The sequence below is a fragment of the Gobius niger genome (assembly GCF_951799975.1).
Source record: "Gobius niger genome assembly, chromosome: 19".
NCBI lineage: Eukaryota > Metazoa > Chordata > Actinopteri > Gobiiformes > Gobiidae > Gobius > Gobius niger.
In genome coordinates this window covers 3,721,677-3,737,727 of record NC_136870.1, presented here as the reverse complement: position 1 = coordinate 3,737,727, position 16,051 = coordinate 3,721,677, and the positions used below count along the sequence as shown (strand labels likewise).

General features: G+C 42.6%; 1 protein-coding gene across 1 annotated transcript in view; it reads right to left on the bottom strand.

Moving 5' to 3' along the window:
• Positions 1-16,051, bottom strand: part of dnah9 (dynein, axonemal, heavy chain 9) — a gene marked incomplete at its 3' end in the record, with an annotated part of 755,285 nt that overhangs the window by 315,149 nt on the left and 424,085 nt on the right. The window contains exon 34 of the mRNA XM_079578063.1: positions 9,224-9,328. Within this exon, the coding sequence (XP_079434189.1) occupies positions 9,224-9,328 (105 nt within the window). The remainder of the gene's footprint in view (positions 1-9,223; positions 9,329-16,051) is intronic.

The following is a 16,051-nucleotide window of genomic DNA, read 5'->3' as shown; positions in this document are numbered from 1 at the left end:
CTGTATATGTTTTGTTTGTGACATTGTATAATGTAATGTCATTATTTCAGATGGAGGGTACGAGGCTAAATAACTCTATGGGAGAGTGTTATTGAAAATCTCCAAATGAACCTAATCATTACTTATTCATTTATCTTCATCTATTACATTGTTTAATCCTAATATTCCTTTTGACTGGAAGTCCTTTCAACAAACCAAGATCAAGCACATCATTTGGATTATTGTAGCAGCAACATGGCAGATAGTGTTCCATCACGGCAGCAGGGCCGAATACCAAGTGAGTGTCCAGTCTGCATTGTTTTTCTTTGACTTCACTCTGTACGTAGTGCTGAAGTTATGTTTTTGAATTTAGAAAGAATTTATTCAATGAACTAAAACAACAATTTGAATACATAGGAGGATAGCAGCAATGGTTCCACAGAAAGTACAACGCAGAATACCATGAAGATCCAAGAAGACGCTCCTATGGTCCCTGAAGCGACTGCTGTCCTGGAAGCCTCTGATGTCCAGTCCTGCACTTTTACTCATGCAGTCAACCTCTGCTCCCCCAAACAACTCAAGACTTTTGAGGTATTCAGAGAGTTAAATGTCTTATCAGCCAATATTGTATTGTACTTCTTATATTTATTTGTGTCAATTATTACATTTCTTGTTTTTTTTTTTTTATTATTGTGGGCATTTCTTGGCATTAACATTATTCCCATATTGTTTTCAAATGTCAAAAATCAGCTGATCATTGTCTCAGTTTCTTCACATACCCCTGACCCTTGGGGTATATCACACTTTTGGAACCACTTCTATAAAATCAATGTGAAATACCAAGTTGGACTTGTTCTTGGTTTTAAACGTAATATTGTGATGGAACACAAACATACATTTTTCAATTTAAAAAAGTGTTTGTGTAATTGTTTGCATATAGGCCTGTTTGTGGAATGATTGACAGCTGAATAAAATTGTAATGTCTTGGGGGGAAATGGCTGAAATTCTGTATTTCTACAACTAAATTTTAACAAAAAATAAATCATTGAATTCAAGCTGGCTGAATTTAGAATAAGAACGTTTTCTTGTTTTATATAATTGAGCGAACACTATTTGACAGTGTTGGTCCAAGTGAAAAAGGTATCGCAAAAGGTTGCTGTCATTCTCTAACATTGAGCCAGTGAATTATTTAGTGTATGGCAGTACCTGGGTCCTTCGTGGCTAGTATGAACTCTGCAGTAAAAAAAAATCAACTGAAAAAAACAAAACACAACAATGTCCAAAAGTATCCAGTAAAAACTACAAATACAGTTTGCAGAAAAAGACAAAAAACACAGCTGTACCAAGAGAGAGGGAAGTTGCTGCTTGTTTACACGTCACCGCTGATTGACATTGGAACATTTATTGAATGAAATATGTTTTAAAAGAAAATTAATCTGCATGTTAAAATCTTATTTGATTTGAAAAGCACTAACATAAAGCAACCCCCAATATAAAAACTGTATAATCGGTAAAAAACTTCACACAAAAACCTGACATGAAAAAAAGGATGTCATTTTCAGATTCTGCATTGCAAAAATGTTAATATATCAGTATATCATATAAATGTTAATACATCAGTTAAAACATGTTAGACACCTCACTAACAGTAGTTTTGTGGTAGCAGCAGCAGAGCTCTGGGTCGTCCCAAAACAAGGGCCTGAGCTCAGGAAAACCGCGGAATCAAACACCAGCGTGAGGGGGCTTGTTGTGGATGTGACGTGACAGTTTGCAGCTCCCCCTGACCCGCTGTGACACCCCGACAGCAGCACAAAGACTTTGGAAAAGCACAACCCTCTGCAGCGAGTCCAGGGGAGGAGCTCTACCGCTGAGCATCTGAACAAACAGAGCGGAGTCAGTGGAGTGAAGCCTCCGTATATCCACAGAGCGGGCCCATTTATCTCCATGTTGTTGAGTGGGACGGCCGTCTGTTCCGCTCTGCTTTATTTACCAGGCGATTGGAGGGCCACATGTGGGAGCAGACCAGCGCGCAGCGGGGAGGACGCCCAGCCGCGCTAACTGCCTGTGCTGCAGCGCGATGGATGAGGTGTGGCGCCGTGCACGAGGCTGGCTCTGCAGCTCACAGTGTTCTGTTCACAAGACTTCAACCTTTCCACTTCAGAGAGATCATTTACTCATTCCTGCTGCGCTCATATTATTACTGGGTATTACTCACATCAGCGTTGTTCAAACCAGACTTAATTATAGCAATCGTCTTTCGGACTTTTACAACCTACTTTGAAACTAATTTAACGTAAAATTCAGACTATTGAGTGCACCTGAATATTGTATATAACAATATAAATATGCATTTTGTGGATTGATTAATATCGCCGCCTCGTCATGAAGAGCTTTGATAGAAAAGCAGTGGGAACGAGCGCGGGACGTAGAGGCTTGGACCTGGACAGGAGCAGAGGGCAGGGAACAGGGATTACGAGCCCTACAAAGGCATCCCACATAGCACCAAACTGTAAGTCTAGTTTCTTTTTGTTACTTTTTGCGTTTTGGTTGATCTCTGGATGTCTGGCTCTGGTTCCACATTATAATGCGCTCGTCTCCGCCTCTTCCCAATACTAGTATGAGTGTTCCCGAAGGTTTTTGCTTTTGTTTGGGGGTGGAGGCATCGTTGCTTTGGTTTGCATTGTTGATACATTCTTTGGCGGACAAATGCCATGTAAGAAAGCTGTTTTATCCATACGCCTTTCTATTGTCGAGCAGTTTATACGCGTTTGAATGAGTGAACCCTCCCCTCCTGGAGCCACCACCATGTTGAGCACCTGAATGATCCTGGTGCTCTGTTGTCGGGGGCTTCGTGCCCCTGGTAGTGTCTTCCATGGCAAACAGGTCCTTGGTGACGGGTCAGACAAAGAGCGGTTCAGAAGCCCCTTATGAGAGACCAACAGGCCCGGTTAGAACCATGAGGCCGTCCTTCTGTGGACCCACCACCTGCAGGAGGAGCCATTGGGGCTGGTGCAATATGATTTGGGCAGCTCCAACAGATGCCCCCACGACCCGGAAACGGACGAAAGTGGAAGAAAATGGATGGATGGATGATGAGTGAACCCAGGTTGCTACTGAAGGCCCTGACTGAAGCCCCTCGGCCCGCCACTGACTACTGAAATTTATCCGCATTCCCCCATCTTTCCATTTTCGAGACTAAAGGATTATTTTGGAGGATCGGGCCAAAAATTTGAGATGATATAATGGTGTTTAATGAGAGTGTTCAAGGAACGGGGCGGCACGGTGGCATAGTGTTTAGCGCTCGTGCTTCACAGCTGGAAGGTCCGGGTTCGATTCCCGCCTGGACGGGGCCTTTCTGTGTGGAGTTTGCAGTATGTTCTCACTGTGTCTGTGTAGGTTTCCTCCGGGTACTCCGGTTTTCTCTACCACTAAAAACATGTACAATAGGCCAGGATGAATGAGAGTGTGTTTGAGAGTGTGGGACGACGCATGGAAATTAGCCCAAGGCTCCAATCCGGTGTGGCTTGTTTATTAACATGCACTGTCCCTACCAAATAAAAAAAACAATAAAATGAAATAAAAAATAGAATTGTTTTGGCCTGTTCCCAAAAGTCCAGTCCAAAGTGCCCCTGAATCTACTTCCGTTCCCCTGTTCCCTCTGCTGTCATGTTCGCACTTAGCCTTTTCTTTGACTTCTACCAATACACATACCTCTTTAAATATGTCCTTTGAGCCTTTAGGAAAATAACATTAAAAAACTAACCTTTAATTTAGTCAGATACTTTTAGTTAGGCACATTCAGTTGCCTTGTGTACGAAATGCGGGGCATAAATAAAGTTGCCTTGCCTTGCCTAATTGAATTTAGTCTAGTTTACTGATGTAGAGTCACTGCTACTGCATTGTTCCCGACTGCAAAACGACTTTGTCAATAATTGAGAGTTAGGCGCTGTGTTATAAGACAGCAGCGCTGACTGAAATGCTGTGTAATGTAAAAGGCACAGTGCAGTATTGAGACATGAGTGTCCTCAGTGTCCTTTGTCTCTCAGATGGAGGGGGGCTGCTCACTCTGCCCCATTAGCCCTGGCCTGTGCTGCTGATAACATCTCTGCTGAAGAGGCTGTTCCCCATTAACAGATGAGAGCCGCCTCACATCCCAGGCCCACACGAGCGCCGCCACATGAAGCATGCCTTTAGTCAGTCATTGTTTGGTCGAAAAAGACACTATGTTTAAACCTGTAATTGTGTTCTGTTTTTTTTAACTTAATCTACACCTTTTTGTTGTTTTTTCTGTGTAAACATGCAATTCGATTTTTTTTCTATAATGTTTTTTGTAAAATGACAAATAAAGGAGTCTTGATGAGAAACTATGGCCAAATCTCTTGAATCAGTAAATATAAAGTACACAAAGGTGCGTCCAAGAAGAAGTAGATCAAAGCCTCAGTGAAACAAATACAATTAAACGTATAATCCTTTCCCATCAAAGAGTCACTCAAACTCCACATCCCAGGAACACGTCTGCTCCTTTGTGATTTAAAAGTGCCTGAAGCTGTTCAATATGAATAATATTCTTTCTGACAGAATTCTATGTGCATTTTGTTGTTGGATATATTTACGCAACACTTCACCCAGTACTGTCTGAAATGTGCCATAATGAAATGATGTGGTATTTTACTGAACCAGTACCATACAGTAATGTGCCATTACATTCAACCTGAAATCTAAAGCCCTTTGTTTCCTAACAATGTCAAAGGCCAAATCTGGACCAATAGCCAAACCAAGACCTCTGCAGTATTGCAATATTATGTGAGTAGTTAGCGCTCTTGTTCTCTCTGTGCCTGCGTAGGATTCCTCTGGGTGCTCACCACTAAAAACATGTATAATAGCCCCGGATGAATGATGTCTGTGCAGAAATGTGCTCACAATTCGGGCGTTCTGCTCGTTCACTCTGTTGCCCCGCTGTACGGTCTCCCGCCCGGCTCGGAGCCTCGAAGGCTGGGCGGGATAGTTAGCCGTTGCCCCTGGGGTCTGTGAGCTGTCCCTGGGAGACAATAGTAAAAAGCACTGACAGCCTCTGATTATCTCTCTGCCCAATACAACTTTATCGAGTCTGTGTTTTCAACGTGAGAACATCAGCCATGTCAAAAAATAAGTCCGTAGCCGAGCTGCTAACCGCTCGCCCGGAGCTAACTAGCTGCTTAGCAGCTAGCACGCATAGATCCGGTGAAAACAAGTATTATGCACTAATTATGTCAATAAATCTGTAACTATATAAAGCAGCCTTTGAGATGATCACACACTGAGCCGGGCTTGGTGCATTTGTGGTTTATTGTGGACTTTTTATCAACAATGAGCTGTAGGCGATTGTAACAAGCTAACGGAGCTAACCTGGAGTAACCATTGTCCACTGGCACAAATAATAGTCCTTTATTCGGACATATGGGCTGGATATGTGCTTAAATACTGGGGAGATCCTTTCTGTGCCGGGCTTTGAAACGTATACCATGGGTATAGCTATAGTTGAAGATCCACAGGACATGGCAGTAACGGACTAGTTAGAACCAAAACAGCAGTTATTTTTCAGTCAAGAGCTCCTTCCTGCTTCAGAACACATTTAAAATCACTCGCCCCTGACGTCTCAATCAGTCAATGGTTTTGTAAAGCCCAATATCACAACATGGCTCACAGGGCTGCACAAACCATTAAGGCAAAAAAACAGAACAGAAACGTCTCCATCGCGTTCAGTCTGAATGCAGTATAAGAGCAACAGGAAGTGCCGACATGAACGGTGTCATTTTTTAATCACAGCGCCGCTCAGTGGATGAAATTTTGGGAAAGCAGAACGCCCGAATTGGGAATGGTGTTCTTACGTCCTCAGGGCGATGTGCTGACTCAGCTGCAATACCACCCCCTAGTGGCAAGGGGCCACTCCAAAAAGATGGCTAGAATATTGAATCCTATGGGGCTTTACACCTGCCTAAACAGTTTCAAAGCCCGGCACAGAAAGAGTTTCCTTCTGTGACACTGGGGGGAGTTTCATACTTAACCACACTGGTTTCCACTCGGTCAATTTTGAAAGTTAAAAATCGACCGGCGTCGTCCAAACTAACCAAATAAACAACATTTTGTGTCATCTAAAATAAAAGTACATTTGAATTTGTTGCAATGGAAAAGAGCAGAAAACATACAATACAATAATTCCAATGTTTTATTTTCCTCACAGTGAACCCTGGCGCTCTGTTGATGGTTGTGGTGATGGTTGTGATGATGTTTGGGGTGATGGTTGTGGTGATGGTTGTGATGATGTTTGGGGTGATGGTTGTGATGATGTTTGGGGTGATGGTTGTGGTGATGGTTGTGATGATGTTTGGGGTGATGGTTGTGGTGATGGTTGTGATGATGTTTAGGGTGATGGTTGTGGTGATGGTTGTGATGATGTTTAGGGTGATGGTTGTAGTGATGGTTCTGGTGATGTTTGGGGTGATGGTTGTGGTGATGGTTGTGATGATGTTTGGGGTGATGGTTGTGGTGATGGTTGTGATGATGTTTAGGGTGATGGTTGTAGTGATGGTTCTGGTGATGTTTAGGGTGATGGTTGTGGTGATGGCTGTGGTGATGGTTGTGATTATGGTTGTGGTGATGGTTGTGGTGATGGTTGTGGTGATGGTTGTGGTGATGGTTGTGATGATGGTTGTGGTGATGGTTGTGGTGATGGCTGTGGTGATGGTTGTGGTGATGGTTGTGGTGATGGCTGTGGTGATGGTTGTGGTGATGGTTGTGGTGATGGTTGTGATGATGGTTGTGGTGATGGTTGTGATTATGGTTGTGGTGATGGTTGCCGTGGCGCGCCTTAGCGGCCTGCCAGCTGTCACAGCGGGAGTTTGGCACCGTTCAGTTCTCAAGGTCTACTTCTCTCACATGATTTATGATTTATTCATCCCAACTGCACCTACTCACTCTGGTGGCTCTTTCAAACCCTCACACGAGAGGAGCTTCCCACAGCTCAGTCTGGCAGGGAGGGAAGAGTGTGTCTCGTGCAGAATAATGAGGGGCGGTTTCATCTTCAGTATCATCTACAATCACACTTAATCTTAATCTTCCTGGATCTCATGCACACACTTGGCTGCAGCAGTAAGCAGATGCTGCAGGATAATAGAATGCAAAGGCGTCTGAAAATACTGTCGTTTCAGGGGTCAAAGATAGAAAAGCCTGAATTTCTATGTTCATTTTCTGGTTACTATGAGCTCATGTACAGCTCACAGAAGTTGTAGATTTGTAATGAGCCCTCATGGGCCTCCTTTAACAGGCCGGCTCTGCAGGGTACACAGTCGCCCATGCTTTCAAACCATACCGCATAAAAAGGATGATCCATGACATCTGCCATAAACAGTGAGAAAAAAATAACTTTTAAGGTGCCGGTGTTGTAGAAGAAAAAAGAAATGTCTCATTTCTAAATCAGGCAAATTTGGACTAACAGGTGGCATTGGGACTAAGCCAGAACTACACCAGGTCCAAATTAGGACTAAACAAAGAAATGGGGTCTAGGGAGAGAGAGAGCACAAAACACAACTTCATCTTTCTGAACAGACATCTTCTGAAAGCTGCTGTAAAGCAAATCCTCCATCATTGAAAGAGAGTCCACCCTGGGCATGTTGACCTGACTGTCGGCTAAAGCTAAAAACAAACAACCGAGGAGTTGTGGATGTCAATCAAAATCTTTTTTGTCACAGCTGCCAATCATCATCATCTCCCGAGGGTCACACGGCACCCACCCCCACACAAACACACACACACACACACACACACACACACACACACACACACACACACACACACACACACACACACACACACACACACGGTGGGGCTTATTCAGAGCTTTGGCCAGATCCCCTCACTTTCCTGGAGAGAGAGACAAAGTGATCGCACCAGGATCAACACAGAAACAGCTGATTTATGGGTAATGTTCTCACAGAATGGAACATTTGAACAGCAACTTTTTATGTGTCATCTGAACTTTTTTTCTTAAATAACATATTTCCTCTGGTACCTCATAATACCCGGGGCTTTGTTAGGATAGAAGCACATTATTTGTGTAAAGTGTCGGTGGGCCCCATTAGATGGACATATTTACAGTGCACGCCTCATTAGAAGATTTGCTCCTGGCCTTGAGGAAAGGAAAACACCACAGCCTCCATCCCCAGCTCCCTGTGAGTAATGCTGATGTCCCTAACAATGGCAGCACAGACGCTGAAGTCCAATCAGAGCCAGCCCCAATGGCACACACGCTCTGAGGGCAGAGCTCTACAGGCCCAGTCAGATGGAGCGATTCAAAAGAGAACTAGAATTAGGTTAAGGCATCAGCTTAGGCTTAAGCTCAACCTCCTCTGAATGAGGAAATGGATCATGAATGATGTTTTCCAGCCTTCCCATGTCACAGGCGGGAATGTTACGATTGTAAATGAATCACTCACGGTTACTCTGAGGAGAAACATAGTCATTTCACGAATATCAGAATTAAGGAAAAAAAGACAGAGAATTTTTCCGTCTCCAACGTCATATGCACATTATTATAATTACTTAGAGCCACACTGTGTAACATTCCACCTGATAAATAAAACACAAACATTCATTCTACTGTAGTACATTTACTTTATCGTTGAAAAAACAATTTGTTATGCTTTTACCCTTATGTAAAAAAGATAAATCAAATGATGATGACTGTAAAGGACTAAAGCCATTTGTAAAGGAAGTTTGTGAGAATGTTTTCTGTAATCAGGTGACTTTCATGTCTCCCTCATTCGCTCTTTCCTTGTTACAACAAATGCAGCTGCACATGGTCCTTTTGAGACTCTTCTTTTCTCTCCTCCCTGCTCTTCGGATTATTGAACCTGCCGCTGACTCCATGTGTTTGGAGGTTGATTTAACACTCCGCTGCTTCTTCTGCCTGCAGTGGGGAGTGTGCACTGTTTGGCACACAGGTGCACATGCCTGTGGCTCATGACGTGTGACCACAGATTACCGCAGGTCCTAAAACCCATCCTGAGCCTTTATAACCAGTTCATCTCGACATCTCTAGTCACAAGGAACAAGTCTTCAACCATTGGGATCCAAGTCTCAGTGGAGTCCCAGGTCAACGTCTCAAGTCAAGTCCACACCCGATATCAGGAGGTCTTGGTCAGCTTGCAGTGATGTTCAAATGTAGTTTTTTCATCATTATATGAACATGTACAAAGTAGATTCTTACCTGGACTGCGACCACAGACAGCACCTCCACGGAGATCCTGTTGAACTCGTCGAAGCAGCCCCAGGCTCCGGTTTGTGCCAGGCCTTTGTAGATGTTCCCACACGACTGTTGGAGCAGACAGAGGAGATAAATGTGATTCACATTTCACTACAGCTCAGGGAAAACACTTTATTCACACTTATACAACTATTTCAACCGTTTAGCCATGATCTTTGTAGTGTATCTTCAAAAAACTGTTAATCTCTAGAAAACACCAAATGCAGTTATACGCAATAATACAAAACACCAGCAGAGGGCGCACTTCCTCTTGTGCCCTCTGACCACAGCAGTAGGGCTGCACCATTTTCACCAAAAACCTAAGTGGGATTTTTCTGACAGATATGGATAAATATTTTAATATTTAATGTATAGCCCAGTGTTCATTTTGACAACTTATTTTAATTTACTTTTAGTCTTTGTCTTTGACGTAAATTGAATTAAATTTTAGTCAAGATTTAGTAAAAAAAAAAAAATCTTAAATTTTAGTCTAGTTTTAATCGACTAAAATTGCAAGTAAATTTACATTTATGCACTTTGCATTTATATTATTCATTATAATCATAATCTTGTTACTCGGCTGTTCCTTTGGCAGAGAATTGACATGATCTGAGGCTCTTTCAGACGGTCAATAGAAGTTTGGATGATTTTAGTCTCTCCTTTTCATTTTTATTTAGTCTTGTTTTAGTCGACTAAAATATCTGGACATTTTAATCATAGTTTCAGACTCATGAAAAACTTTTTTCATGAGAAAAAACGTCAATGTTTTAGTCTTTGACTAAAATTAAGACTAAATATTTTAGTCGATTAAATTAACACTGGTATTATATATATACAGTGGGGGGAAAAAAAGTATTTGGTCAGTTTCACATAGACCAGGGGTGTCAAACATATGGCCCGATGATTTAATCCGGCCCCTGCCCCGTAGAGCATAAATTCCAGAGTATGTAAAAAAAAAGTAAATCTCTAGCCCATTCCTGTGCGGAGTTATGATTTTTTAAAGAATAACCACAATGCTCATTCTCGCCACTAGGGGGCCTTAAATGTACAAAAAAGGAAAGAGTTCCACACGTGTCCAGCAGAGGGCATGACATAAGAGCTCAGGATTTGAACACCACATTATATAGCCACGTGGTAAATGGACAGTCTGCCCCAGGGCGGCTGTGGCTTCAATAACAGCTTACCAGTGTGGAGTAAATGAATAATGACTGTGTAGTAATTTGAGGAACTTGTGACACAGGCTTGTGAAGTGCAATACAAGTGTAAGTGTACAAGCGTATTAATGAAGCTACAGTTAAGTTGGGGTTTTGACCAAATCACTGCTTGTTATTATTCATTTATTGGGAAAAGCTTCTCTATTATAGGCGGCCCACGACCTGCCGTGGGAGCTATATTTCGGCCCGCGAACCAAAATGAGTTTGACACCCCTGACATAGACATTGTATTGGATTTTGGCCAAATACTTTTTTCCCCCACTGTATAGCCTATGTTTTATTGTTCAGGCACCCGAGCATCGAGCTGTAATCATATTTCAAAAACTGTTCAACATCACAGCAGTCAGCATCATTAGCAACAAGATACAAATCTGCAAGAGACAAAGAGGAAGAGGAGTTGTTAGAAAAACATCCTTAGTTTGAATCAATCTCTAACAAACGTGATGTTCTCACGAGCAAACGCTGCTTGTTCTGTGAAGATCCGCCTCATATTTGTGTCAAAACTGGCTCTAAAGATACACACAGCTCAACACAATGATACGAGCGTACGACAGTCGGCTTTGTTTTTCCGCTCACAACGCACTCTGCAATTACATGATGATTCCAGGACACAACCCGACCTGGAGGCTGCGAAACTCTGGCTGTTACGAGTGGTGAGAATAGTTTGCATTTAGCACAGCGCGAGACACATGGAGTTTGTTTTCTGCGACTGCAGCGCAGACAAACGCGATGCTCCTGCAGTCTCTTCTCATCAGAACAGCCAAAGGAAGCGAGACTCCAGTATTCTGATTGGAGAACATGTATATCATATCACACACACACAAAAATACTACAAAAAAACCTCTGCGCCTTTACAGGGAATCATTATGTCCAAAACTGACTGACCCTGTTGTTCAGATCTCTACAGACCCATTCATCCATTCTGACTTCTCCATCCACCAGTGTTGGGAATGATGTTCAGAAATAACGGTGTTTGTTTCTCCATTAGATTTCCCAGTAACAAGTCAGCTAATGAATGACTCTTTCCTCCATTCCCGTTCCTCCTTATTTTATTAAGGCTCACAGGAAGTGAGAAAGATGAGGAGCAAAAATGACATTTATTGGCTGATCGACGGCACACGGGATAAATCAGAGCACGTGTGTGTCCGACACTTTCATTGGTTTAAAGGGATATTTTGGAATTTTCGAAAATGTCCAAGTTATCCAGAGTGTTGCTGATTTCTGGAGAGATTTTTTTTTTTTGTAATTCATGCAGTTCTTATGTTTGAAGAGTTTTGTGGTGCTAGGCTAATGCAAGGCTAGCGCATTTCTATGGTATCAGCTAGCCTGCATTAAAAACAGTCTGACCCGCTCCACAGAGCACCTGAGGCAAATCACTTATAACACCAGACTAACCGTATAAATGTCTGTGTCGTAATTTTTGGAATATTACTGACCTTGCATCACATGAATGATCGCATTTTGAGGGACTATTTTCTAGCAGATCACTCCGCCGCTGCGTAGCTTATACAACCACGAAGCTGATGCTGCTCAAATATAAGGTATTTTAAATGCAAAATGGTTAAAATTATTCTATGGACACAGACATTTACACTGCGTTCCAAATTATTATGCAAATGACATTTTTCTAAGATTTTCTAAATTGTCAATTCAAATGAGAGTCAGCATAATTTTCAAGTCTTTAACTGGTAGAGGATCATTTAAATGTGGTGGAAAAAATTTCCTAGTGATAACGGTATTTTTTTCAAAAATAAATATAGTAAAAACCTCAAAATCCACTGTTCCAAATTATTATGCAACTCATCGTTTCAATACATTTTAAAGCTTGTAATTAACTGAAAATGGTCATTTGTTGAATTTGTAGCATTAGGAGGTCATATTTACTGAAATCAAAAGATATTTCAATCAAAAAAATATTAACAGGTCAAGTTATATTTTAACATAGGAGTCCTTGTGTGAAAGCAGCTTCAAAATTCTTAAATCCATTAAAATTGCAAGTTTTTGGACAGAGCTGCCGTTTAGATGAAAACTGCCTCCCACCCTCATAGAAGTTTTTTTTGTTGAGGCTCCAAAGGTTCTCAACAGGGTTGAGGTCAGGGGAGGAGGGGGTCCACATCATGAGTTTCTCTCCTTTTTTGCCCATAGCAGCCAGTGATGCAGAGGTATTCTTTACAGCAGGACATGGTGCGTTGTCATGTATGAAGATGATCTTGTTCGGGAAAACACGGCTTTTCTTTATGTAGCATAGAAGACAGTGGTCAGTCAGAAACTCCACATATTTTTCAAAGGTCATTTTCACACCTTCAGGGAGCGTAAAAGGGCCTAAAGGGGCCGACCAGCTCTCTCCCCATGATTCTGGCCCAAAACATGACTCTGCCTCCTCCTTACTGACGTCACAGCCTTGTTGGGACATTGTGGCCATTCACCAACCATTCACTACTCCATTGATTTGACCATCCAGGGTTACACGGCCTCATCAGTGAACAAGACTGTTTGAAAATGAGTCCTCATGTATTTCTGAGCCACTGCAGCCGTTTCTGTTCATCAGCTTCAATTAACCGTTTAGGGGAGGCCCGGATAGAAGGTTTATGCACAACTGCAGCCTCTGGAGGGTCCTACACCTTGATGTTTCGGGGACTCCAGAGGCACCAGTAGCTTCAAATACCTGTATGCTGCTTTGTGGCATCTGTTCTCTTAATCTGATGTGTTTGTCTGGCAGAAACCGTCCATATTGTGCCTTTATCGGCACAAATTGGAGTGTGCTCTGAATCATCCACAAATCTCTTATCAGTACGATGATTACACTTAATCTTTCATGAAATATCAAAGGTTTTCATACCCAGACCAAGGCATTCAACTATTTCAAGCTTTTCATCAGCAGAGAGATCCTTTTTCTTATAGCTTGAAAATGATGAAATAATAATAAAAAAAAGTGGAACACCCTTTTTCAGTAGTTTTTCCCTTAACTGGGCTTAACCAACAACTAATAATCCCAGGTCTCTGAGATTAATGTCAGTGATTCATAGAGCCCCGAGACACGATACCATCCACAAGTTTCATTATTTTTTATTTTATTTTTTTACCTTTTTGACACAAAAATACAATTTGCATAATAATTTGAAACGCAGTGTACATCAATAGTCTGGTGTTATAAGTGATTTGCCAGACTGTTTTTAATGCAGGCTAGCTGACACCATAGACATGCACTAGCCTTGCAATAGCCCAGCGCCACGTAACTCTCCAAATAAAAGAACTGCATGATTAACAAAAAAAAATATCTCCAGGTATCAGCAACACTCGGGGTAACTAGGAAATGAGGCCCTATGTCAAAAATCCTGAAACATCCCTTTAAGCCCCACACGGCCTGTTGTTGTCTTCAGTACAGCTGGAGCACGAGCCTGACACACGAGCGGAGCTTACGGATTTATTTTATTATTTGACGACTTGTTTGGATGGATTTAAAGCCGGCGACGACAGACGTGTGTGTGTGTGGAGTTATACGTCCGTGATGTGGGTAAGTCAGTGCAGAGATGTAGATTTACTTTGCCCTTTATCTGGTTTACAAACGGCGGCAGGCGCTGACATGAGCCATTGTGCATTTAGTAAATGTGTTGTTTGCCCATCGTCTGTGGGATCAGTTGTTTCACTGCAGGTTGTTCTTGTACCTTTTGCCTTCCATCTGCTGTGTTAGTTCCAGTGACTGAGCTCTGGGTCAGAGACTGAAAGGAGACGCTGCTTTCAAGTTTCTCAAGTTTATTTCATTGATTCATTCTTGCAGTTAAAAACTAAACATCAGCAAGAACATGCAATAAAGCTATCCATAGAACATTAAAGATGACCCTTTGAGGTCCTGATTGTACTGCCTGACCACTGTTGGCAGCACAGATTGTCCACATCTTCCAGCGCGGTAATTGTACTGAGATTATTACTGCTGCACTAAAGTCTTTGAGAGCAGTGGGTGTTCACTGTCGCCTCTCTGACCAGCTTCACAGCAGCCCTCTCTCTCCTGCTCTGCTGTGGGTAACTCGGGTGTGGCGCCTCCTCCAGAGAAGATTTCCAGAGCTCTCTTTTGCACCCACCTTTATTTTCTATTGGATTATTTGGTGGGGACAGTGCATGTTAATGAACAAGCTACTCCAAATCGGAGCCTTGGGCACTCCCAAACACACTCTCATTCATCCTGACCTATTGTGCATGTTTTTAGTGGCAGGGGAAACCGGAGTACCCGGACAGACACGGAGAGGACATGCAAACTCCACACTGAAAGGTGGGAATCGAACCCTGGACCTTCTAGCTGTGAAGCACTAACCGCTGTGCCACCGCTGCGCTGAAGCTTTGGGGATTTTATGGCTAGAACAGGCTCACAGTATGTTTGCTCCAACATTCTGAATCAGCGCTATTTCCGACGAGTTACTTTTCAAGAGGGGGTATTCTGCTTTTTTCAGTCCCATAGCACCAGTCTATATCTCACTACAATGATGAGCAAACCTTCTGTTGGTCTGTAAATGCAGTAAATTAGAATAACTGCCTTGTATAAAATTGCTCTCTCAAAATGGCTGCAGTGAATGTCTTGAAATAGGCCTCTGTCTCTTTAAAGCAGTACTAAGTAACTCTTCCCCCTAGAGGCCAAAAGCACAACTGCAGGTGTAGTAGCAAGTTACGATTTTTTAATTTATTAACTGTCTTGGAGAGTAAATACTACGCTGACAGGAAAGGTGACGAGAGAGAGGGTTACTGTGCATCCAATTATACAATGAAAATATTTTTTTTCACTCAAACTTGGCTGTAAATACTGTTTAAAGTGACGTTTGCCCGCAGTTAGCTTTGCCCGTTAGCATGTTAGCTTCTTCTTCGTGACTACATTAGTGTGTATTGCTTTCTCCGCACCGGGGGCAGTCAAGTTGCAAACATGGTTTTCTGGCCAGAGACACCAGGGGGAGATGAAAGACCCTCCAATCATCCCATAAACACTTGTATTACCCCCACAGGGACTACGGAAAGGATTTATTAAGGTAAACACGTTACTTGGTACTGCTTTAAGAACCTCTGAGCCTTTCCGACACGCCCCCTCCACACACTGTCTGTGGCATCAGTGGTTGGTTACTCGGCTGGTGACGAAAGCTCGGAGGCGTCTCCAGGAGGTGGGGGCGTTCCTAGGAGGACTAAGGCAAACCTATCCCTAAAATGGCCGCCATCAGAGTTTTTACAGATTACTCAAAAATACGTGAATGTGCCAAGGCAACACTTCAGGCATGTTTTTAATGAGGGAATGACAGAATAACATGATGGAAAGCTTGAAAAGGTTGATTTTGCATAATACCCCCCCCCCCCCCTTTAACACTGCTCTCCTGCACACTCCATCTCTACTGTCATGTGCTAAAATACACAGCTCAGTCTCCATGTTATTGCTCCTGAATGTGTTTTCCAAATCCAAGTGCAATCTCAATCCTACTAGGGTAAAGAGCAGAATTAGATTAGTGTTTGTTTGTTGACATAATGAGAGTGAATGAGACTGCCAGCAGAGGTCTGGGATAAAGAATGGAGGGACAGATCTGATCACGGTCAGGCACCAGTGTTT